We start from the raw sequence: 26964 nt of genomic DNA on the forward strand, positions 1-26964 counted from the left end.
TCAATTCCTGAAAAAGAGTGTAATAGCGGAAGTAATGGGTTTTCCAGGAAGAACCCATTAATAAGTAGAAAATACACTTTGACAATTAACTTTTGTTTTCATAGTTCTTGTGTGACCTTTAATTGTGGAGTAGACTTTAGGTACGTTACAATTTTGAATGGTGGTTTAGCAATAATATCAGTTACGATATGTAGCATCGAAGGGATTTCGGATCTATGTTATTGCCTTGTAGTCCAATTTGTACCGTTCGAAATCTTCATGCTGTTAAATTTTCTACTCTGCCAACGGAAATGATCATTATTAACAAACCTCACTAAAGTCTGACATTGATGTCACAACACTTTTAGTTGGCGAATTTATTAGAATAACGTAGATTTGTTTGATTTGCATTGTCGACTATTTTTCATGAAAGAACAATGGAAGGTAGGGTCTCCAATGTTTATGTTCGTTTATGTTCGTGTTCATTTATGTTCGTGTTCGTTTATGTCCGTGTTCGTGTTCGTTTATTTATTAAATGAAAGAACATGAACAAGTTATATTCCTTAGTAAACGAACATGAACAAAAAAAAATTTGTTCGTTTATGTTCGTGTTCGTTTATTTATTAAATGAACGAACATGAACATACCTCCGTTCGTGTGCGTTCCGTTCGTTTACAGGCCTAGGTACATGTGTGTTTCCTGATGATGTTACATTACTGTTTTAAACTATTTATCTGAACAGTTGTAGATTTATGATGATACTAAATATTTTTACAATACGATACTTGATTTTCTAAATATTGTTTATCTGATATCTGATTTACTGTATATTTCTGATATGATATCTGATTACTGTATTTTTGTATCTGATTTCTGAGTATGAAATATTTTCATGTTTTACTGGATTAAACTACCTTTTTCCCTTGAATACATACATGTTTATTACTGTCATTAGGGTATTATTGGAGGAAGTATATATGACATAGTCTATAACTTGTAAGACCTTACCGCAGACTCATCTACATTGTGCACATGGTAAGTCCTTAGCGCAGGTCCTTATGCTATATGTATAAAGTCCTTACCGGGTGTACAGGTGGGTGTATGGTTTTGGGGAACCTACTCATTCTGGTGATCGGATGAGGATAGTGTTCATATTTAAAAAACATGTTTGATGAACTAATTTTTATTGAAGTGTTTTATTTGTATGTTTTTATACACCGTAAGGAATACATTGAGCTTCTTAGCTCATTCGGTAAATTTTAACATTTTCAAATAGTAACAGACCATAGGCTAGCAGACTTGACATTAAGAGGACCGACTACTCCTATTTTTATACCACTGTATATCTCTATATGCCTTTTTGTTATACTTTGATGCCACGTGTTTTTACTATCGTATCGATATATATATATTATCGGTATTTTATTTTGTATATGTTTTATACGATTTTTGCATATATATATATATATATATATATATATATATCGTATGAACCTTTTTATTATTAATTTTATATTATTGTTATATGAATTTTAATGTTTTTTATATATGAAAAAGAATTTCTAAATACGATATGTATATACCCGGGCCGGGTATAAGGGGTTAAAAACCCATTAGGACACTTTTAAGAGAAATAGGCTGCTAAGGGTATATTTCGCCAATGCTTTAATTTTTTGTCGATGAAAGAATATTATTATAATAGTTAAAAAAATGATGGCTGGGTTACCAGTAGAAAGACATAATTGCCTTTCACTGCAAAGCCCCAATGGAATGAAATAGCACCGTGTAAATGAGCATAATATCTCATAGATTTGGGACAACAGAGTTTCTAGTCCAGCATATTATAAAGACGCAAAAAGAAAGGTGCAGCTGTTGTTTGAATCATAATAAAAGTGAACTCGCCGTAAAACTGCAGTAGGAACTCGCCGCCTCTTACTACTGTTTCGAATATTATCGTTCACACAACTTCATAATTCTCCGTAATCAAATTCGCTCTCTGGGAGAACTTGGGGGAGCTCCACCACCTTTCAGGGGAATGATGTTCGCGACCTACAATAATTCTCACGAATAAGTGAATCTGTGGCATTATTTGATAATGTGAAGGAACAACTCTTTTCTTTTGTGCACTTTTTGAACCGAGCAAATGGAAACATCCGCAATTATCCAAAGTTAAAACAAACAAACAAATAAATGAGTAAATTTGCGTATCAAACCTTCAGGTCACTGTATAAACTCGTTGCCGAAAAACGGACAGAAATGGGGAAGAAGACAGATGAATCTGCTGGCAGTACAACAAACTCCATCGATCCACTGCCAATGTGAAATACTTATAAATCAATAGCATCTCAAAAACATCTAAACACAATAAGAGGCTTTGTAGTGTTATAAATGTACGAACCTGCGGTTGGAGTTATCAATGAGAACTATGGACCATTCTAAGACAGAATTTCTGGAGTCATACCTGCAAGATAAACAGGAAAATGAAAATGATATAGTGCAGATAAAAACTATTTCCAACTTTCAACATTTTATGATACACGACATCATGGTACTTTCACTAACGCCCAAAGTTAGTAACATCTTATGAAGACAGGCATCCAAAGAGTTCTGGATTAAGGCTTGGCTAAGTTGAGTTGAATTCAATTTGTTAATCTCACGTGGCTAAAATTTGTGCTTCCTTAGAAATATTAAATGATCTCAATTTACCTCCATTCGCCATCAATCTGATTGACATTTGGTGCCTCCCGAAGTGCTGGGAGAGGAACAGAAATCACAACATTTCGCAGATCAAACATGGCAGAAGCTTCATATTCAATGCTGACATAAGTTTCATTTGCAGAAACCGAAGGCCAACAGTTGACTGCAACAAACCAAAAAGAAAACTCATTAACCATCAAAGCATACAATAGCAAATCATATTACTAAGAAAGAAGCAGCATTAGATTCAAGACCCACTGGTCAATGGCACCATTGACTCATCTGCACTTTGCATTCTCCACTTCAGAAGGCCGACGCCAGCAGCATCCCCAGCTGAACCAGTGGGGAAAGGCCTATTAGGGTCCTTCAATCCTAGAATGTTCTCATTGGCAAACAACTCCTTGTTCATGTTAGGATGCGTCTTGAAAAGAATGCCAGGGTTACCCCCAGTTTCAACCTGAAAATAAAGGACAGAAATTGGTAATTTAATGCTGGAAAGGTATTGTGACCGAAAATTTGAAGACAAAGCATGCAAGAAAAATGGTTATCTCGACACAGTTAAGGCTTTAGAAGCAATACATGTTGCAATTTGAGGACATGTTTATTGTAATGTGATGGAGTTAATAGGATGTATTCCGATGGCAATTAAGACCAGTATGGATTAAGGCAAATGTACCCAGGGATTTGAGATGCATTAGCCAATTGAGAGATAACATAACCAAAAATAAAAAAGGAAGAAAATAGAAGAAAGTAGTATTCTACCCTGATTAACAAGAATAGTTTAGATCACATCCCATGACCCTAAAAAGGATAATGGCTTTAAAAAGTGTGGAAAAGAGTAGATTTGAAACACGAGCATCCTCGTCTCTTCAAAGCACATTCTTCAGTAAGGAAAACATGCTAATTTTTTGTGCCAAATGGGAAACTACCTATCGCACATATTTGAGCCAAACAAAACTTCATGATAATCACCAAAGCAAAAGCATGATTTTTTAAATCAAAATCTTTGACAGACTATGAATCACACCAGTAAAAACCAAATGTTACCTGAACTTGGATGTGTGCATCTTCCGGGTTAAGAATTTGAAGAGACAAAGTCCCTTGAACATCAAAGTTACTTATTCCACCATCTCTTTTCAGAGTGACATTGAGTTTCTCCTCAGCAGTCAAAGTGATGGGATCGGTAGGTGCAGGTGCAACCACTCTGGACTGCCCTGCCCTTGGCTGCACATCTTCAACAATCAGTTCACCTTCTGCTTTCAGGGATTCCAAGAACTGGTTTGTTTTTTGTGATTTACCAAGCTGCATGCCAAGACCTTTAGGAGGAGCAGTTGCAGATGAGGGTTGGCGGCCTGGCAATATGAGCATAAGGTCAGAAAAAGTTTGTTTGACATTAAACATACCTAGGAGAGAGAAATGTCTTGAATTTCTTATGGAATAACACTGAAGCTTTCAGTCCATCAAATACGTGCAAACAAGTCAAATCCAATGCATGTGGTGGAATCCTAATGTGACAAACCTTTAGACTTGGTAGAGAAGGAATCAACATCAGTAGTTACTCCCAACCCAGAACCACTTCCAAAACCACTTCCACTGCTAGAAATGTTCATATCAGTAAAGCTAGTTTCAATTCTTCCGGAGCCATTGACATGAACCCTCCTTTATCACCTCTATTCTTATCAATCTGCAGCATACACAACATGAATCAATATAGTATATAACAAAGACCAATTAGTACAAGGGCCAAGAATATTGCAATAATATACCTTGCTCTTATCAATCTCGCTAGCTTTACGCTTCATGATATCCTTAGTTTCATTAATCTTGCTCTGCAATACCAGCTTGTGCAATTTCTCTTCATGACTCTCCATCTCGCAGTATTGCTTAACTTGTGCAACTGTCACGTTTTCCTTGTGCCCAAGACAAACGACTTCATCAAAAGCAAAGATCAATTCAAAAGCAGTCTTGCAAATACCCTCCTCATCTAAAGTGTAACAATATTCAGGTACCTAGGGGAAGAAAAGGAACAAAGTAAGTGCTCTGCTCAACCGAGCTGAGACAGAAAACATTATTACAGAGGCTAAAAATTGAAAAAGCCCCAGGTAACAGAAAAACTTCAGGAAATAGAAAAGTGACAAGGAATGAGATTCAATGAGTAGCTAAATACACACTCAGATAAATGAAACTGAGATTATATTTGCACTGCTGCCATTCAACTACAAAATAAAAGTCAACTTGCAAGTGCAACTACTGAAGGTGATCAAAGAAATAAAAACCAAATGTCTTACTTTTATGTAACTTATTATGTTCAAAGATTTAAAAAACATAGAAAATAAATCAAAGAGCAGAATCACACCAGCTTGGAGAGAAGTCGCAGGGTCTCCAAATCTTCAAGAATATTGCTCTGTTTGTTGGTTACAAGAAGCAAATAAAGAGCTTCTATTGGTTGATAAACATATCGCACGTTCTCAGTCTCAACATAAGTGTGCTGCTTTCCCGTGCCCACCAACTTGGGAAAGGCCGCAAGAAGACCCTCAATTCTTATGCGAGTCATGTCCACAAACTGCCTGGAGACAAGCACTGAAATGAAAGGCAAAAAGAAAGTGAGACAACCAAAATTTGCTCTTCATCAATTCCATTACAATGACATGAGAAAAAAAACTATAACAAGAAAAATGAACTGACCTTTGCCGGACTTGCTTAAAACAGAAGCAGCAAGTACAACCTGAATCATAAAAATAAAAGAAAATATTGTATCATTGCCGAAAATAGAACACGAAGCTTGAAGTTGCAATGGACAGTTCAAAATTCATCCTCAACTACTCCTAAATCGTCAGACAATTCAATTTATGCATAAACAATATAAAAATAACTTAAATGAGGATCTATCTTGTTCTACAATTCAACTAAAACAAACAAAGGAGAATGAAAATAAAGGAAAAAGTATATACCATCTTGAATGTCGGAGCAAACCACCCAGCCAATATCAAATTGAAGCTTTATTAGAGAAACTAGCAGACAACAGAAGTCAAGTTAGGATTAGAAAAATCAAAATAAGAATCTGGAAATGGAATCAACATAAGAGGAATGGATTTAGAAATATCTAAAACGAAACGTATAACTAATGTGTAAAAAATGAAGAAACAAAAACGAATCAGAACATCAAGTCAGCAAATAGATCGGCCACCTCAGATCTAAACAGCAACATTCATATAAATGCAAATATCAATAATCCAACCGCAGCGTTTGGAAGCCAAGAAAATGGATCAATGCTACAAAAACAGAAATTAGGCTACTGGACGGGGAAGAAACAACAACAGTACGATTGAATATAGCCTTAACCATTTTGAAATTTTCGACACGTATAGGTTTGTTATCTTCTAAACTAACAATTCAGCTAGCGGTGTTTACAGATCTGATAAGGATGTTACCTCGATCTAATTTGCTGTGTGCCTGTGCGTATGATCTTCTCTCGGGATATCGGAGTCGGAAGAGAACCCGTCGGTAGCTTATTTCAAGTTCGCCCATTATATATCAGCGTTCGATTAGATTCTTTCATTCATTCTTCTAACTGGACCAATTTTGTGTTGCCCAGCCCAAACGTATTGCCTTCCAAATTTTTTTTTTGGTAAACACGGATGATCTCCTAATTATACGATCTTAATCCGTTGAGTTCGTTTATTAAAAGTTATAAAATATTTTATTAAATTTTTCGACTATCAAATACCCAACTATTTATGTGTTCTAAAAGTGTCATTTTCGTTAAAATGTCGGTGATTGTTTAAGTTGAGGATTAACATACTCACTGAAAGATGATAAATTATGATCTTATAATTGTTTGAGTTGTATTTTATGTATCAACTCTCTTCTTACACTATGTCATCGAGATAGTATTTAAAACATTATATCATCGAGTTAGTGCTTAAAAGTAACGGCAGCAGCAGTGGACATTATTAAAATATAATTTTATAATGACTCAATCAGTAAATTAACGTCTAGCTTAGATGATCGTTTATTTTTTAACAAAAAAAAATATGAGTTTCAATAGTCAACAATTTTAATATTTGTTGAGAATTCCAATACTTCAACAATATTAATATTTGAGTGTACAAAATTATTAAATATACAAATTTAATTTTTACGACCCTTACCTCCTTTCAACAGATTATAAAAATCAAGCATGTAATATAAATAGTATAAACACTTCAAATATAAAAAAAATTACCAATAATTAAGAATTAAGAATTATTTTTCATGTGTCTTAATTATTTTATCTTTATTATTATATTTTTAATAGTTTATGATAATAAAGATAATATTTATTATTATTTTAATTATTGCCAACACATTCAGCTGTTTGAATCCATGATTTTTATAAAGAACAATATTATTTTAACTAATAATCATTGAGATAATTTAATGAATTTATCATTATTACTGTATTTCATTGATCACTTCGAATTGTTATTGTATTTTTTTTTCTCAAATATTATTATCGTTGGATGTGAATTTAAATTTGTAAATTTATTAGTTTAATTCTTTTCAAACGTTTTATTATTGATATCATATTTAAGAAAATTCTTAGGTGAGAATAGGGATGAGCATGGATCGGGTTTTTAGTCCACCCGACCCGATCCGAGAACAAGGAACCCTCCATCCGAGACCCGACTAAAACAAAATTTCACCCGATCCGAACCCGACTCAATATATTATTTTTATTTAATAAAATCAGTAATTTAATTGGAAAAATATATATAGAGGGGTATTATTGTAATTATTCTAAAATATATAAGGCAAAATTATATTTTTTTCCAGGTCGGGTCAGGTATTTTTCACCCTAAACCCGACTCGACACGAACATCACATTAAAAAAACCCGACTCGAATCTAATTTTTTTTTTAAAATCCGACCAGATCAAGCCAGGTCGAAACCTATCAAATTCGAGTCTCGCCTATCTCTAAGTGAGAAAGATAAAATAGTGAAATAAGCAATTGAGGTTGAATCATTCAAAATTGTATTTATTTGTTGTCTGCTTCTTTCTAGCTTTCATCAAAAATTTTAAAAGTCAATTAGCCTATGTTTAACATTTTTTTTGTCCTCCAGTTTCAAGGTTTCGTCATGATTAATTGGATCGATCTGAGTCACACACTTAATTTTGGTGGGTAAGTCTCCCAACGAAGATTTTCTGCATACACAATGACTTGAACATGAGACATTAATTAAACGATATCAAGCTCACTTATACATAGATGAAGAAAAAGTGACATACTTTAACCGTATAATTCGACAAAAAATATTTTAGATACTTAGATAAAAAATTTGATATACTTGAATTATTTATATTTAATATAAATCCATTTTAAATCAATAAGATGATGTCACATATCTTCATGTGATTGGTTATAATTAATTTAATAAATATATTTTACTAACATGATATAGTACCACATTATCATTTACTCGTACATAAATATGCAACTTCAATATGTTATTCTACATGAATACATGTAGTCAGCAAGAAAAGAACCGTTATTAGTTCATTAAAGATTTTTATCTAAAAAAATCATTTTGACTCCAAATAAAAAGTTATGGGTTAATACTTAAAAGAATGATTAAATTTATTATTCAATTAAATATTAAATATTGATTTTGACATTATATTTTTTTATTAATTTAGAGTAATTATAAGTGTTAATATATGTTATAAAGACTCTCAATTATTTAATTATAAACGTACAATTATCTATTTAATCACTTAAATAATTTGATTTGTTCATGAATATTATATTTTTAAATAAATGTAAAATTTAAAATTATTAATAAAATCATTTAAAATTTTATTCTAGTTCAGAAGAGATACCTTATCCAAATGGAGCATAGGCCAATAGAGCGCTGCCAATCTACCGGCAAATATCTAAGCGTATCGAAATCTGTCTTCTCAAAGCCACAAATTGCTCATGTGGCTCCAGTGAACTGTAGACTACTTTCGTGGACTCTTTTAAACCTAAAATAAATAAATATCTGCTTCTGGTTGTCATTCTTCCCCCTTCGAGCTTCAACAATGGCAACAACTGCAATGACAACACTCCCGCAATTCAATGGGCTAAGACCCCAAATCTCTGCAACTCCAGCCAGGAACCTGGTTAGTGAATTCCTCACTTGTCTATTCATGGGTTTACTATATCACTACTAATCATGTGGGGTGAAACAACAAGCAGGCAACAGTTCAACCGGCGAGGCCCAAGGGAAATGGTGCTTTAGGTGCTCGTTGCGATTTCATTGGATCTCCCACAAATCTGGTCAGGGTTTCATTCATTTTCCCACACCCCCCTTTTTGGGTTTAATTATCTATTGAATTATACCTGGGGTATTGAGCAGATAATGGTGACGAGTACTACACTGATGCTGTTCGCCGGGAGATTCGGGTTGGCTCCATCGGCAAACCGGAAGGCCACCGCTGGACTGAAGCTCGAAGCTAGGGACTCCGGCTTGCAGACCGGCGACCCGGCTGGTTTTACTCTTGCGGACACGTTGGCTTGTGGCACTGTTGGCCACATTATCGGCGTTGGGGTGGTGCTTGGACTCAAGAACATCGGTGCTCTTTAGAAACGAGATTTAAGCATCTGCTTTTATGTCGTTTCTATGTATTTGCACGATAACAAATGGTTTGTGGTTTTGTACCATATTCGATCGGAATTAATTAATCAGGAGATCAAATACGAGTGATTAATTTAATTTTTTTTATTTTATATGTGTGTTAATAAATAATTTAAATTTACTATACCTCATCATATCTCTTTTAGAAGTCGATATATCTCGTTATCATTATTTCTCTTATTGAGCATTTAACCTCCGAAATTCCTCAAAACTTTCGAAGTTTTATATCTTTTAGATAGTTACAACTCATCGATGTAATTACTAATTGACTCACGTGATCAACAAATATGATATCTAACAATTAAATATATTTAATCTGTCAATTTTTTGAATGGTCATCAACATCTTAGGCTTGAGACCAACACTAAATATTAATATATAAATCACTATATAAGACATATTGAGATTCGCTCTCGAGCTCCCTCTCTAAATCTCTATTTATGACCGCTTAATGTTATCTTTAACTCGATTGTTCTCTCCTCCTCTATGATAATCAATTGTGATTTTCAGCCTAAACTAGAACTAGTAAAAAAATTAAAATAATAAATAATAAATTATCATATGAGATTTAACGTCATTTACGATAAGGTTTTAAATGTTTCAATTAGTATTTTTTGTTTAAAATAATAAAAGAAGATAAACTTTAATATACTAAAATTATTATTATTTTATATTTTTTCTTTTAATGATTTATAACGGAAATTCATAACTACTATTTCGTTATTATTTAAAATTATTGCTTTTACCTACAAAGTTTCCTTAATTTTCTTTTACAATTTTACAACAAAAAATTGACTTAAAAAGTTTGAATTTTGTATATTACACAGATTAATATAATAAAATGTTTTTATTAATTTAGTTCAATAAAAATATTAGATATATAAAAATCATTAAATTAATGATGATCATTTTATAACTAATGATATAATTAAAACGGAATGACGTAAATGAAGGGAAGAAAAGTACTAAAGCTAGCAATTAAGCCACGCGATGTTACCTTAATACCCTTTACACGTGTGCGCCGAGGCTCTTAAGCTCCATCATCATCAGCATCATTTCTTTCTTCAACAACAAAGCGAAGCCACCACACCAGAAGCCAGAAGGCTAAAAGCTTCGCAATCCTTCCAGAAAAAAAAATAAAGTCAGCTGCTATACAGTTTCCCTTAGGGCTTGGCGCTTTGGTATAGAGATCCGAAGACAAAAAGGAATATGAGTGTATGGAACTACGTCGTAACGGCTCACAAGCCCACGAACGTTACCCACTCTTGCGTTGGCAACTTCACCAGTCCTCAAGAGCTCAATCTCATTGTCGCGTACGTAATTTTCATTTTCTATTCGATTATTATGTATTTTCCATGTTTTTGTGATCATAGAAGTTTTAGGGTTTAACGTAGTCGAACAATTTCTTTTAGGTATCTGTTAGTATTCGTTCGATTGAATGTTCTTCTGCTTGCTTGCAGGAAATGTACTCGTATCGAAATCAGTTTGCTTACCCAGCAAGGATTACAGGTGCCTATTTTGAATGGAATTTGATACGACAATTAGTGGAATTTCATATTCATTTCCATTTATGATTCTTATGTCTTGCCTTGTGTTGCAGCCTATGTTGGATGTGCCCATATATGGAAGAATTGCTACACTTGAACTTTTCCGTCCTCATGTGAGTAAATATCTTTATTATAATTATTATACATGTTCTTCAGACTTAATGTGATAAATTGTGATCTAATGATATATATTATGTGATACCTTACAGGGTGAGACGCAGGATTTTCTATTTATTTCAACCGAACGATACAAATTATGTGTCCTCCAATGGGATGCTGAGACATCTGAGCTTATTACAAGGTTTAAACCAGAATATGTACTCATTACTTATTTTTCATTTTGTTGTTTTTTTCATCTGTCGGATTGTCCGACTTGATGTGTTCATACTTGGTATTGCTGCACTGATTCTGCCTTGAACGATCAGTTTTAGGCTTTTTTCATCTGTCGGATTGTCCGACTTGATGTGCTCACATTGTTAGTTTATTTTTATTTTTATTTTTAAATATGAGCCTTAGTTGATTGCTTGTTCGATTATTTATGATTTTGTTTCACTAATATCTGTGGGGAATTATTCTCTTTAATACCTTTATTGTTTGTTAACATTTTTCCTACACTTTGACACAATTTCTCTCATGCTTCTGCTTACAACCTGCATTGTTTGATGACATGGACAGATGCTGTGTGTACCTTGCATAAAGCTGTGGGGAATTTTATCTCGTGTTTCTGCATTGTATCTTCTGTTTATTATTTTCCTCAAAATCTTGGATATAAAAGTCTTTTAGTGATGCAATTTGCCATGATGATGTCTATGAGAATTTGTGGGGTGTGTTTTTGTTTTTTAGTAAACATTATTGAAGCTTATATCATGTGCTATTACCTGCAGAGCTATGGGGGATGTTTCAGACCGTATTGGTCGCCCCACAGACAATGGACAGGTAATTTTTGTTCATAAGAAACTGATACCTGTTGTGGGTGCAAGTACTTCTCAACACTGCAAAGTTGTTTAGCATAATTTTCGTTAAACTCTCCATCAAAAATCGTTGATTCCTTCCACTTCCTTGCATTGTATGCAGATTGGCATAATAGATCCTGATTGTAGGTTAATTGGACTTCATCTATATGATGGGTTGTTTAAGGTATGAACACCGGATGCTGCAATCCATTATAAAGTCTATATAACTTTTTGTACACTATTTGCATTTCCAGAAAATGTCGTGCATTATGTTTTTTGTTGTCTCAGGTTATTCCTTTCGATAATAGAGGGCAACTCAAAGAAGCATTTAATATAAGGTATTCTTCTTCCTCTTCTCCAGGCATTATGACAAATAAAAGATTCTTTTTGAATATTGAATAGATTGCTTGTTGTCCTAAGTTTGAACTCAGAGTGAATAATATTCTCTATTTTTGTTACATAACGCTTAAATTTTGCTAAAATAATCTAGTTTTCATCGATTAGCTACAGTTATAGTTGTGGCTTATATTTCATTATAAACCTAGTTGTTTATATTACTTGATGTTATGTTCAATTAAATATGCACCAGATACCGCTTCAATGCGATATGCTTGGTACTTATGATTTCTCCCTATATTTCAGGCTTGAGGAACTTCAAGTTTTGGATATCAAGTTTCTTTACGGTTGCTTAAAGCCTACAATTGTAGTTCTATACCAGGTCTCCATTTTCCTTGCAAATACGTATTGTGGACTTATGGACACTCCCTCTCACTCTCCCTATTTTTTCTTCTTATTTTAGGCATAAAAAATAATTTATTGATGTAGCCTTGAGCTAAATACTTTCAGAGACCTTAGTAAAAATTACTAAAGAAAGAGTGTTTTTGCATGCCATTACATTCGAGTCATTAGGATTGTGTCATTCAGTTATATTTGTTGATGATGATCTAGTTCTCTTTTATTTATTTCATATACTAAGTTTAACTTCGAAATACAGTGTTAATCATATGTTTTGCTTTTTATTTTCCGCTCTTTCTTACAGGATAACAAAGATGCACGTCATGTTAAAACATATGAGGTTGCTTTAAAGGAGAAAGACTTTGTTGAGGGACCATGGTCCCAAAACAATCTTGACAATGGAGCTGATTTGCTCATTCCTGTACCCCCACCTCTCTGTGGTGTTCTCATTATTGGGGAAGAAACGATTGTCTATTGTAGTGCCAACGCATTCAAAGCAATTCCGATCAAACCTGTAGGTTACTTATAAAGTTGTTTTTGTGTTTTTCATAAGTTTTCTATGTATTGTTGATAATACACTTGTGGATTTGACACTCTTGCTGATTTTTTATGTGGACTTCTAGTCAATTACGAAAGCTTATGGAAGAGTGGATGCTGATGGCTCTAGGTACTTGCTTGGTGATCATGCTGGTCTTCTTCACCTCCTGGTTATTACCCATGAGAAAGAAAAGTAAGTTGTAATTATTCTTTTCAAATGTTCTTGTTGGAGAAAAAATATTGATTGAATTATTTATAATATCAATATCAAAGCTTGATTTTAGTTTTAAAAAAGTAGGCTTAATTACGCCTTAAGATATAGTTGGTGCATCTTGCAGGGTCACTGGACTAAAGATCGAACTCTTGGGAGAAACTTCTATTGCATCAACAATATCATATCTTGATAATGCATTTGTCTTCATTGGCTCAAGTTATGGAGATTCACAGGTATATATTCTTACTCTCCTCTATTACCAATGTAACCTGATTCAGAATTATTCTTACTGAAACTCTCCTCTATTACCAATGTAACCTGATTCAGAATTATTCTTACTGAAGTAAGTTTTGAGGGTACTATTATAACCTGATTCAAAACTGTTACTAAGATCAGTCCTGACTCCTGAGGGGTAAGTGAAGGATCACAAGCTTATAATTATATGGAACACACACTTAATCTGGGACCTTGTGATGCTTATGTTTACTCTCAGGCCCTTTCTCCCCTCATAATAAGTAAATAACAAACTCCCAATAGAATAGAGAGAATTCCTATTTCTCTTAGTCTACTATTCTACTCAAGTCACATCTTTTAAATTAGTATTTCCTTTCAAGTGAATAACATTTTCGTTGGCATTATGTTTTGGTGTACTAATGCAGCTGATAAAGTTAAATCTACAACCTGATGCAAAAGGTTCATTTGTAGAAGTTTTAGACACATATGTCAATTTGGGGCCTATTGTTGACTTCTGTGTGGTTGACCTTGAGAGACAAGGGCAGGGTCAAGTTGTAACTTGCTCTGGAGCTTATAAAGATGGTTCTCTTCGCATAGTTCGAAATGGAATAGGAATCAACGAACAGGTTTGTTGTGTTTTATAGATTTTCTTTACACTTCATCAAGTTTACCATTTTATACTTGCATCAGCTCACATCTTATTGCACTTATACATGTTAGGCCTCGGTAGAACTTCAAGGTATCAAAGGAATGTGGTCGTTGAGATCCTCTACAGATGATCCATTTGACACCTTTCTGGTTGTTAGTTTTATCAGTGAGACACGCATTTTGGCTATGAATCTTGAGGATGTGTTGGAAGAAACTGAGATTGATGGGTTTAATTCTCAAGTGCAGACTTTGTTCTGCCATGATGTGGTTTACAATCAACTTGTACAGGTAAAGTTTGCCATCATATTGGAAGCAGTGAGAATGAGCATACAGTAGATGAAGTTTGTTAGTCTTATTTAATCCAGTGTTAGAATCTATATAATCTATCTTTTATTCTAATCTTATACAAATAAAATTCTGAGATGATCACTGGCTCATGCTATTTGCCCAGTTGATGGTAAGAGCTATAATTATGAAAAATACATATTATATGTGCTCCATGCTTGACTGATAAGCATCATGGCAGGTCACTTCAAGCTCTGTAAGGCTTGTGAGTTCAATATCTAGAGAGCTGTGGGATGAATGGAGTGCGCCATCTGGGTATTCAATCAATGTTGCCACTGCCAATGCTACCCAGGTAGTTTTTCCTGTACAGTTTAATGTTGAAATTGGGATTTTAGTTTGTATGCAGGTGTTCAAATTATTATTTTCTATAATCTGATAAATAGTTGTCTTTCTATATGGCTTTTGCAATGGAATGTTTAGGTTTCATGTAATATCCTCTTGCATTTTACCCTTAACAAACACCTCTTGTATAAAGGACTTCCTATGTAAATCTTTCAATTGTTTTTGTATTACAGATTTTACTAGCAACAGGGGGTGGCCATTTGGTTTATTTGGAATTTGGTGATGGAAAATTGGCTGAAGTAAAACATGCGCAGTTGGAGTATGAAATCTCATGTCTTGACATTAACCCCATTGGTGAGAACCCTAACTCCAGTCAGTTAGCTGCCATTGGAATGTGGACTGATATAAGTGTGCGGATATTTTCACTCCCACACCTGAATCTCATCACAAAGGAGCAATTGGGAGGAGAGATTATTCCACGTTCAGTTCTTCTTTGCACCTTTGAAGGGTACGATTTATTTGATATTTCTTCAGATTTAATCTTATCTTGCTGATTTATATCGCCTCTCTTTTTTTGTTTGAATGGGTACAAGTTTATTTGATATTTCTTCAGTTTTATTCTCATCTTGCGGATATTTTGAGTCTCTTCTGATATGTGTGATTATTCATTTTAAACTGATCTATTTAAGAGTACTGCTATTAAACCTCTGTTCGACTCAAGGAACCATGATATTTGGCATTTATGTTTCTATGTTCCCAATGCCATACATTCTAGTGTAATATTTTTCTCATTATATATTTAGAAGTTTGGTTTTTGTCCCTTTTTGCAGATCTCTTACTTGTTGTGCGCCCTTGGAGATGGCCATCTTCTAAATTTCCAATTAAATTTGAGTAGTGGTGAGTTAACAGATCGGAAAAAGGTTTCTCTCGGGACACAACCTATAACGCTTCGTACATTCTCCTCCAAGAATTCCACACATGTATTTGCTGCATCAGATAGGCCAACTGTCATTTATAGTAGTAACAAAAAACTGCTCTATAGCAACGTCAATCTGAAGGAAGTCAGTCATATGTGTCCTTTCAACTCTGCTGCTTTTCCCGACAGGTATGCTTCTTTTGTTCTCTTGCTTGAAACAACTTTTTAACTTGGGAAGAAAAAATATCCTAGTCATTTCATTGGTTCATATTATGTTCTGTATTTATTTAGACCATGCTATTTTAACCGAGCCATCCTTTTTCTCCAGCCTTGCAATTGCAAAAGAAGGAGAACTCACTATTGGCACTATTGATGATATTCAGAAGCTTCACATTCGCACTATCCCACTTGGTGAGCATGCACGTCGAATTTGCCATCAAGAACAGTCTCGTACCTTTGCAATATGTAGTTTGAAAACCCAGTCTAGTGCCGATGAATCTGAAATGCATTTGATCCGCCTGATGGATGATCAAACGTTTGACTTCATCTCGACTTACCCTCTTGATACTTTTGAGTATGGTTGCTCCATACTTAGCTGCTCGTTCTCAGATGACACCAATGTATACTACTGTGTGGGGACTGCATATGTTTTGCCAGAAGAAAATGAGCCAACAAAGGTGCCATCTCTTGTTTTCTATATTTTTTTAATATCGATATTAAATCAGGCTTTTGATGCGAATAAAAAAAATTCCAAACCTGCATTTCCTTCCCAGGGCCGTATATTGGTTTTTGTTGTTGAAGATGGGAAGCTACAGCTTATTGCCGAAAAGGAAACTAAGGGGGCGGTTTACTCTCTAAATGCTTTCAATGGAAAACTACTGGCTGCTATTAATCAAAAGATCCAACTATACAAGTGGATGCTTCGGGAGGATGGCACCCGGGAATTACAATCTGAATGTGGACATCATGGCCACATACTTGCCTTGTATGTACAAACTCGTGGTGATTTCATCGTTGTCGGTGATTTAATGAAATCAATTTCCTTGTTGATCTACAAGGTAACTATCTATCTTCATACCCTGTTAAGTTTTACATGCAATTCTTCAATCTTATCATTCTTCCTTTCTTTCAGCATGAAGAAGGTGCAATTGAGGAGCGAGCTCGTGACTATAATGCCAACTGGATGTCAGCTGTTGAGATTCTTGATGATGACATTTATCTCGGAGCTGAAAACAACTTCAACTTGTTCACGGTCCGGAAGAATAGTGAAGGGACCACTGACGAGGAACGTGGACGTCTTGAGGTGGTTGGTGAGTACCACCTTGGGGAATTTGTCAATCGGTTCCGTCATGGTTCTCTTGTCATGCGATCCCCAGATTCTGATGTGGGCCAAATCCCAACTGTCATTTTCGGCACAGTCAATGGTGTTATAGGTCGTTGCTTCTCTTCCTCATGAGCAGTACATCTTTTTGGAGAAGCTGCAGTCGAGCTTGAGAAAGGTAATTAAGGGTGTTGGAGGGTTGAGCCATGAACAATGGAGGTCATTCAACAATGAAAAGAGAACTGCAGAAGCGAAAAACTTTTTGGATGGTGATTTGATCGAATCGTTCCTTGATCTGAGCCGTGGTAAGATGGAGGAGATATCAAAGGCGGTCAATGTTTCAGTGGAGGAGCTTTCCAAGAGAGTCGAGGAACTAACGAGGTTGCATTGATCTGTTCTGTTAACGTTTACCTTTGAAGTTGTTTCCTTTCTTTGTTATTTTTCGACTTTATGACAGCGGTAGAACTGAGATGCATGTTATATTATTATATATCCACTCATGTTATATATATTTTCTGTTATTATATGATGGTTGTTCGGCTCGACAACTTGTAATTTCCGTTCAATCAAATTAGGTTTGTCGAGTTACCCACTGTTCAAATCATGGTCTGGCTTATTTGGATTGGGTTTAGATATTTTGCTTCCTCCATATCGACTCGCTCGCTTCTTTAAGGCTTAGGCTTCGGCTTTCTTATCCAATGAAGAACGGTAGGGACTCAACAGTAAGATTAGTGAATATAACTTCACCAATCTATTATGAAGCTTCTCATGGTTTCTTTGCTGGTTGTGGTCCTTAGCCTGTTGGATTATAGATTCAATGGCCAACAAAAAGCTCTAAATTGCCTCTGGAGCCACCTGCATGCATCGGAGATTAGTAAGAACTCCAAATGATGGCATCGAGGACATAAACTAAAGGGCTGCTTGAGCAATGTCCCTAATACTTGTATGAAGATCATGGTGATGTTTACCTTATCATGTAATTTTTCAACACCACTTTCATTCTTCAAGGAGCCTACGAAGCGCATGCCAGCAATGATTCTGTTGTTGGTCGTAACGTCCGCAACACTCACAATCATATCGTGACCGCAGCTCCAAGGTCTTCTTGTTCTTCAATACCATCACGGCCACATCTGTAATCCTTATCATACCGGTTCATCATTATAAAGAAGACACGTTATAAGAAGGTATTAGTTATCGGTGGAGAATTTCAATTGATCTGATGTTATTTTAATGATTTCTTTAATCTAAAACAGATTGATGTTGTCGAAGTTATCAAGTGAATAGTGTCAGAAAATTTTAGATGCAAATGAAGATTTCAGTGAATTTTTTTGATTCAATAATGATTGAAGCTCTTCAAGATTGAAGGTGAATATTCGTGTTAATATAAATCTCTCTTAATAGCAAACATTTCATACAATTTCATCATCGATCGATCAAAATCAGTTTGTCGAGTTATCCGAGGTCCGAGGAACTTCTTCTGGCTGTGATCGGCTGTGAATGGCCTCGAATGCTTGAACACAAGCTTTCGAGAATCCCATTAATGCCTGAAATACATTGGGAAGGCTAGTTTTCAAACTGTTTAAAATCATGGCCTTGCTTTCTTGGACTGAGTTTAGATGTTTGGCCTTCTCCGTATCAACTCGCTTCTTCAAGGCTTCGGTTTTCGAACGCTTCATCGACAAAGGATGCTTGGGGCTCAGCATGGAGTTCACATTGCCCTCGACCTTCTTCTCCATCTCGGTCAGCGAAATTAACTCCTTCTGCAACCTTTTCTCGAGCTTCTCGGATTTTCTTTGCTGATTGTGCTCCTCAGCCTGCTGTTGTATTATAGATTCGACGGCCAACAGAAAGCTTTTAATGGCCTCTGAAGCCACCTGCATGGCACCGGAGATTAGTAAAGAGATAACTCCAGATGACAGCATAGAGGGTCAACTAAAATGCTGCTCGAGTTACCTTATCAGGTAATTTTGCAAAACCACGTTGCCATTCTTCGGAGAGCCTACGAACTGCATACAAGCAATGACTCTGCCGCTGGTCGTTTACGAGGCAATCTGTAAGTTGGATCCACCGATAGAGTGTTTTTATGTACTCTTGCTGAGATTTTATGAGCTTACAGAAGCTATAATACCAAAAGGAAACCTCGGTTTGAAGCTGAGCTGTAGCCTGACGATGGGATTCGGTAGTCAGATCCATACTTATTTTATCTGTGAGGTGATTCAACTGCTGTGAAATATGGTTCTGGAACCGATGAGATTTGTACATCATTTTCCACATCTCCATCAGCCTGTAATCGGGAAGATTATGGAATTTGAGTAAATTCAATCTTGTACACCACAAAAAATATATACTACGATTAAATATGTACTTATGCAGCATGTCAACCAGATTTTACCCCGAAGTTAATGAGACCAGCTGTGGATAAAGCTCCTCATCAATGAGCTTCAATATAGATGAACAGGCTGTACTCATCGAATGTTGCAGGTGTGTCATGTCATTCTCTAGATTCTCAACACTCGATCTGATTTTCTCGGTCTTGGTCCAGTCATGGTTTTCATCTTGCTTTTGCAGCAACATCAATTTCTTCTCAAGCTCCAGTTTGGTATTTTCTTCCTCCTACAAACACCATTATCCATAAAAATATGGAAAATAGAATCGAAAATGAAATAGAAACCGACACAAAGCATAGTCATAAAATCGTCATTATACGCACTACTTATTCAAGTATCATATTCTAATTCATGCAGAAATCATAGTAAAATATTATATTCTAATTATTCAAGTGTTAATGCAAGGACTAGGCTAAGTATCATTCTTACCTTTAATTCCCTGTAAAGCTTCTTTTCGGCCGAATATAGCTTATCGAGAGTAATGCAATGAGCTCCAGGCTTGCACGGTTCACTAGATCCATGCTGAAAGTCATCTCTCGCAAGCTGAAGGGACTTCGAAGACCAGCTCCATGACAATGCACTAAAAACCTTAGCAGAGTTGCTCCTCTTCCCTATAGCGTGGACGAGTTCGGAAACAGTGAGTATTTATTATAACACAATGCAGCCAACAAATATTTGATGCTCAAATAACTTATTACAAGATCAAACAACACTTTATCAAAGTAAAAATTCATCAGAATTCGCCGTAAGGCCTGAACTGTAATTCGTATTGCCAAGACAACAAAAAGCACAGAAGCAAGATGGCAAATCTAGTTCTACCTTCGGTTCACTCACCTTCAGAGGTAAATTAGCAAATAGCTAGCGATAACAAGTCGAAGCTTGTATGTGATTGCTAAAGCAGTCAATTATATCAGATAAAACTTGCTATCCAAGCTTCTACCATATAAGTTGCAGCAGCAATTAGACACAGGGAAAAAGATACTAATAACAACGATCCGTTTAAGGTTTACCTACTTTTGTTTTCATTGAGTTTCCATGGAAGAGAATTGTTCCCTACATTGATGGCTGTAAAAACAGCTATATCCTTCCCACCAGCTGATGCTTTCAAAAAGTAGTCATCTAGCTCCTTCGTAATTCCCTCCAAGGTCTTCATGTTCTTCGATACTAGCACGGGCACATCTGTAGAGTCTTTATCGCACCAGCTCATTGTTGACGAGTTATCATCAATGATTTCCCTAGGGTTGTGCCCCTCAGGGAGACTGAGAGGACTTACAGTCGTATTTTCGATGAACTGTCCTTGATCTTCATCCTCAAACTCCATCTTACGCTCAGCCCAACTTTCCTCCTGAACTGATTCTATCGTTTCACCCTGTTTCGGATTATGGATTGGTGAATTAGACTCGAAAAGGTCCCAATAGTTCCATGATGAGCTCGCAGTAGGCGGAGGTGGGGTAGAACAATCATCCAGAGTGATCTCTGTGCCTTCTTCTTTGGCAACTTCTACCTTAAGATTGTCACCAGGCTTTCTCAAATCAGGACTAAAAGAAGGCGGCGGCGGAGGCGGATGCAATGGGGAAGACGGAGAGGGAGGCAATGTCCGGCCACAAGAGGTATTATCGAGTTCTAACGAGTCCGACTCGGTAAACTGTCTAAGAGTCACACCAGTATTCTTCAATGCCCTCAAATATGCCAACTGGGCATCTGCAAATTCTCCTCTACATCCCACCAATTGTTTCATAAGCTTCTTCCTCTCCTTACAAGCCCGAACCCTACCTTCGTTGTCGATCCTCGAAGCAACACAGCCCATTTCTTCAATCAGGGATCATTAAAAGTATATGTTTTTCTCTACTTTAACCTACAATGCACAAAAAGCCAAACTCATTTCTCTATACCTTAAACGCTGCTTATAATGTAGAACAAAAAAAAAAGTAAGATCCAAGCATATTCCTAAGGATGATCATATCAGACATACAAGAACACAACAAAGCTCTAAAACCCAAATTTGTAATGCTCGTACATATGAATTCCTTTTTCTGGGAATTTTCAAAGATTTCAAATATAACAGGAATCATGGCAAAGTAATCAGACACAAATCTCGAAGATGAACAAAACAAGAGCAAAATCCCTTGGCCAAAATGGTAGTCCTAACTACAATGTGTTGCTTAATAGCAAATGGAATCAAACAAGGTTTTCAAGGTGATGATCTTCATAACTTTCAAAACCCAGAAATTAAAAGATCAAAACTATCAAAATGAACCCACATACCTTGAGTGAAACAAAGATCAACGAAATGTCGAAGGTTGAAACAGCAGAGGAATGAGAGCAAAAACATACCCAGTAAAAGGGAAGGTTAAAGAATTATTGTTTGGTTAGCTTTTCAAGAGAGAGAGAGAAGAAGAGCGAGCTCGAGACCCAAAGACAGCAGAAGCATCCAAAGCAGAGGGAGGGAGAGGTGGCGCACTTTTTGGCTACCTTTAATTAACACACTGAACCTCCCTTCCACGCTAGCATGAGTGCCTTTTTGGTATGGGCTAATATTACTTTGTTCCAGATAGGTCCACGTCAGTCGCTAACTGCGTATTTTAGCATCTTGGATAACTGCGTAAGTTAGCATGACACTAGTGTACATTTTAGCATGATCTCTCTGTTTTATTTTTATTTTTAAAAATCTTAATATAAAAAAATACTTAAATTATACCAAAATTAATTTTTGGTGTCTAAATAATTTTTAGTTAAAAATAAATGTTTAATGTTTAATCATTATATTTTTAGGTGTCTACTGTTAAAAAAGTCGTTAAGTGATATGTGTCATATTTATATTTTTAATTTTTTTAAAAATAAAACACTATTTAAAAATATTTTTTTTAAAAAATTTGAACATGACATGTGTCAATAATTTTTTTAACCGTAAGCAAATAAAAGTGTAACGAATAAAACATTAGACATCTAACTTCAATGAAAAATTATTTAAGCACTAATAGTTAATTTTGAGTATAACTTAATACATTTGTTTTTATATTAAACATTTAAAAAAATTTAGCTTAACATTTTGAGTAAACAACACATCTAGCACCCCAACTATCACTTTTGTTCTGTTTTGATCACCAACTATTTTTTGTTTCAAAATCATACGTAATGTTACATTTTGATTCTATTTTAGTCATTCATTATTAAAAATTAACAGTGTTGATGGCGTATCACTTTAAGATAACATTATGTCATTTTTGAAAAGTTTTAAAAAAATGTAACACCAACAGTTCTGTTAATTTTTTAACGATAGGTAACTAAAATGAAACCAAAAATAACATAAAAAGAGACCAAAATAAAATAAAAATAATAATTAGAGTATTAAACGTGCAGCTTACCCTAATATGGTCATTAGACACATTTTAAAATTTAATTTTCATAAAAATTAAATATTTTATAAATATTATCATTTACGATAAATATGTTATCAATAATTTAAAATTTTAAATAAATATTATTTTATAATCAATCTAATTTGCTGCAAAATTAGGTGATTGTTGAACTTATTTATCAGAAATGTTAATTAATGTTACGCTCCCACCATTAATGTTTGGGAACACCTTAATTAATAGCCTCATCAATGCACTATTTTCTTATATAATCATAAATATTTTATTTAATAACAATTAATTTCGATCAAATATTACGTAAATTCATTATAAGAGAATTTTTTAATTTAATTTATCCTTTTTATTATTAAAACTAAAATTATTTTTAAAAACCTAAATATCATCTTATTTGATTAATTAATTAATATTTTTTGTATTTTTTTAACATTTTTAATGATATCACAGAGTAATATTTGTTCTCACTTATATTTTAAAACAAAATTTTTAACATTTTTTAACATTTAATGATATCATCGTTAAATATTTTTTAAAAAAATCAATGTATACAAAATAATTATTTAATATACTAATGATTATACCACCCTCTTTCTCCATATTTTTCTCTGGGGCAGTTACTATTCTCTTGGGCGACTTTCAAATTTGGTGCGTTCATGGCAACTGTACTGTATTCTTCGACCACAATCGTGTCATTTTTAATTATATTTTATCGTATTTACTATAATAATAATATTGACCCTTTCTGTAGTAAAGAGTATCATGGCTATAAGTGTTTTTGAACTCTCGGTGCAAGTTTTTTTTATTGGTTTTCTTATCAGTTTATCCTGAATGCATGATTGTTGCTTTCCCGTAGCATGGTTCTTTTGTTCAGTTGTACAAGTTCATTGGTTATCGCATATATGTATCGGATGGGATTGTTGTTAAGAGAATATCGTTTCGTCCGTTGGCTTTTTGGTTCTTCTTCAAGTTTTCTCTCCTCAATGTTTGATGCTTGGAGCTGTTGGTAGATTCAGTTTATGTACATCGTTGCTTCACTTGTTAATAGTTTTGTTTATAGGTTATTTCTAATCGATCATTGTTATATTTTATTTTCGATAGTCTCGACTGTATTTGTTCAGTATGTAATTAAAATTATTTTAGAAAAAAAAATTAGTACTTAAACTATTAGTTTCAGAGTGATTTAGTATCTAAACTTTTAATTTTTTTCAAAACTATACCTAAAGTTTAGTTTTTGTTTCACCTTAGTACCCGCGGTTGAAAATTTAACGCGTTTAACTATCAACTTTGGTCCGCTTTAGTACCTAACTTTTCATTTTTTTTCCAAAAATTAACATTAAATTTTGAACGGGAGTACTAAAATGAAACAAAAATTAAATTTTGGTAAGGCCTTGGAAAAATTGAGAGTTTAAATACTAAACGAATCAAAACTGATAGTTTAAGTACTAAACACGTAATTTATCATATTCCTTTTTAAACATACAATTCTTGGTACAATACATATAGTAGCTAACTTCTTGATATCAATAAGATATCTATGAACTAGAGTATATTGAACAACGTTTAAGCATGATTAATCCATATTCTCATATGTAATATAACAGTGATAGCATCATAATATCGATCTAACTATAGTTTATTTCTAGTTAGGGTTTTAAAACTTAAAGCCTTGTGGGTTGCAGTTGCACGTAGAGATAAAGCTTACCTAATGAAACAGAACTATATAGTATCTATAAAATATCAAACAGTTATATATAGCCCTCACCATTTTTAACAAAATAAAGGGCAAAGGCGGGGCTAGAACGGCGCAACGTGCATGACTGAACAAGGCCCCGGAATAGTAAGAGCAAAAAAAAATAGATTTATTATTATTGTTATAATAAAAAAGTAAACAAAATATTATGGATTAGTGATAAAATTTTTGAGCCCAAAACCACATAATTTGCGATTAAATCTTGTTGAAGTCATATGAGAAATACCAATAATTAGTACTGTGCTAAATGGACAACCATGCCACAAGAAAGGCTAAATGGATTTGCTTTAATGGCCATTGAGAACGATATTTTGGAAGAAGTTAATACTGAAAGTGTTATAGATGATTTTTTATATTCTTAATATATATCATAGAATATGATATTCTTTAAAAAAAAAAAATTAAGGTTTCTTTTTAAGAATTTGCACAAGGCTCCAACGTTCCCGGCCCTGGTGGAAGAAGTCCTGCAAAAGATTCAGCAATTAACATCTTACAATTATAATAATAAATTTTTTCAACAGCGGAATGCCGGCTTTTCCCAACAGACTGAAAAACCTCAGATTCCACAAGGACAGAACAATGTAGTAAACCAAGGAAAAGCTGGAAAACCTTCTGCAACAGAGTCTGCAGAAGTGCAGCAGCAACAAGAACAATTTCAACACCTCCAACAACAGGTCAGCCAGACTCGAATACAAAATGTCCCCAATGGTCAGTCTAACCAGGCGAACAGAAGTGCCATACCTTTGCCTCAAGGAACATCAAGGTGTGGTCATAGTCCTGGGGTCTTTAATTGTTTTTGCTTTGGATGGAGATATGATGTGTTCTTAATTGAATTACAACAGACACATCATCCATCAGGTGTAACTAGTTTCATAATAACCTAAAACAGTTAGTTGCTCTTTTTCCTGCATGTATTCCGTGTTGTTTACTCCCTCAAGCTCTTGTATTTTTTTATTTTATTTTAGGGTGGTCTAAAAATGTGTAAATTTTTTCCTTAGATAGTACAGTTAAGGCCTAAGAGTTTAATAAATTAACCTTTATTCCTATATTCGCATGTCTAGAAAGAACAATTAAGTTATCGTAACTAAACTTTTTGCAGCTTTAGATACAACAAACAATTTTTTTTGGTAGTGGAAAGGTTTATTCTTTTATGGCATAAAAGGTCAGGGAAAGAAAATATGATATAAATATTGTGTTCTACTGCTTGGTGCTAATTATGATTTCGTTTATGTACATAAATGTGAGGTCCATATATGATATAAATATCGATTTAAGACAGGCAGATAGCCCTCCTAATAAGTCATTCTCTGCAGGCGGTGTTAGTGATAAATGCGTATGCGTTCTTGTGGGGAGTTGAACTATGATTATCCTCATGAGATTAGACTCAGTTGACTGATGAGCGATGTTTACTTCATTTTCCACTGGAAGGTTGATTAGATGCGGACAGACTGAGAGCGTATTCATCTTTTTATTCCCATGGATACAGGCAATTTCACTGGAAGCAGAATCAAACGTGAACAAGAGGAAGCAAAGGGAGTAAATTCAGATATTGCAGGAGAGAACCCAGATATCGTTCCATTTGAGGAAAATGAAGAAGAGGAAGGGGAAGAAAGTGAGGAGGATGAAAGCTTTGGTGCTGCAGATCAGGGCGGAGGAATGATGTGGCTCCCTCACATGCCACTAGCCCATGGAGCCAGACCAATGCCCGGGATGCGTGGTTTTCCACCTATGATGATGGGCGGTGATGGATTTTCTTATGGATCAGTCACACCTGATGGTTTCAGGATGTCGGATGTCTTTGATGCTCCTCGTCCATTTACTCCATTTGGGCCAAGGTTTTCTGGGGATTTTAGAGGCTCTGCATGTGGCATGATGTTTCCAGGACGACCTCCACAACTTGGGCCAATGTTTCCAGGTGGTGGACTTGGGATGATGATGGGTCCAGGGCATGCTCCGTTTATGGGGGCAAATCCTCCTCGAGGTGGCTGGCCATTGGCATGCCCCTACGTTTCTTGGACATCCAGCACCTCCCTCACAAAATTCTGGTAGGCCTGCCTATTAAAAGAGATCAGAGGACACCAACCAATGACATATATAGTGCAGTATCAGAACAGAGTAGAGGTCAGGACATGACCGGTCCCGGGGTGGGTTGGATCACGAGACACAATATCAGCATGAAGTATAAAAGGCAGTTTCACATGCTGCTGGAAACAGCTTCAGAAACGAAGACAGTGAAAGTGAGAATGAGGCACCCAGGAGGTCAAGACATGGAAAGGGAAGAAGAAACGAAGAAGCTTAGTAGATGTGACCCTTGGCGTAAATGGCTCGGTAATTGTTCGCAAGATTGCCATCAGTCGTTCTGTGCATATCTAGGTCGTTTCCATCTTC

General features: G+C 35.1%; 3 protein-coding genes and 2 pseudogenes across 3 annotated transcripts; 3 read left to right on the top strand and 2 right to left on the bottom strand.

Moving 5' to 3' along the window:
* Positions 1-1769: 1769 nt before the first annotated feature.
* LOC120149405 lies at positions 1770-6226 on the bottom strand (annotated as a pseudogene).
* A 2460-nt stretch (positions 6227-8686) lies between these two features.
* LOC120149442 (photosystem I reaction center subunit psaK, chloroplastic) lies at positions 8687-9308 on the top strand. The gene is made up of 3 exons (XM_039162223.1): positions 8687-8818; positions 8895-8975; positions 9055-9308. Exons 1-3 carry the CDS (start codon positions 8738-8740, stop codon positions 9280-9282), a joined length of 390 nt encoding a protein of 129 aa, XP_039018154.1. The 5' UTR covers positions 8687-8737; the 3' UTR covers positions 9283-9308.
* A 1163-nt stretch (positions 9309-10471) lies between these two features.
* LOC120149435 (DNA damage-binding protein 1a-like) lies at positions 10472-17574 on the top strand. The gene is given in 20 exon segments (XM_039162218.1): positions 10472-10646; positions 10794-10842; positions 10934-10993; positions 11090-11181; positions 11765-11816; positions 11955-12017; positions 12122-12171; positions 12476-12551; positions 12873-13082; positions 13192-13298; positions 13444-13552; positions 13979-14179; positions 14274-14489; positions 14728-14838; positions 15062-15336; positions 15658-15933; positions 16073-16421; positions 16518-16802; positions 16877-17178; positions 17180-17574. Coding segments are annotated over 20 exon segments (3264 nt in total). The 5' UTR covers positions 10472-10542; the 3' UTR covers positions 17457-17574.
* An 880-nt stretch (positions 17575-18454) lies between these two features.
* On the bottom strand, positions 18455-21940 carry LOC120149436 (protein ALTERED PHOSPHATE STARVATION RESPONSE 1-like). Its single transcript, XM_039162219.1, has 6 exons — positions 21718-21940; positions 20467-21307; positions 19882-20063; positions 19458-19678; positions 19019-19349; positions 18455-18939 (listed from the first exon to the last, which is right to left on the bottom strand). Exons 2-6 carry the CDS (start codon positions 21257-21259, stop codon positions 18505-18507), a joined length of 1962 nt encoding a protein of 653 aa, XP_039018150.1. The 5' UTR covers positions 21260-21307; positions 21718-21940; the 3' UTR covers positions 18455-18504.
* A 2893-nt stretch (positions 21941-24833) lies between these two features.
* On the top strand, positions 24834-26930 carry LOC120149528 (annotated as a pseudogene).
* Positions 26931-26964: the final 34 nt, after the last annotated feature.

The sequence above is a fragment of the Hibiscus syriacus genome, unplaced genomic scaffold, assembly GCF_006381635.1.
Source record: "Hibiscus syriacus cultivar Baekdansim isolate YM2019G1 unplaced genomic scaffold, ASM638163v2 tig00111005_pilon, whole genome shotgun sequence".
Classification (NCBI taxonomy): Eukaryota; Viridiplantae; Streptophyta; class Magnoliopsida; order Malvales; family Malvaceae; genus Hibiscus; species Hibiscus syriacus.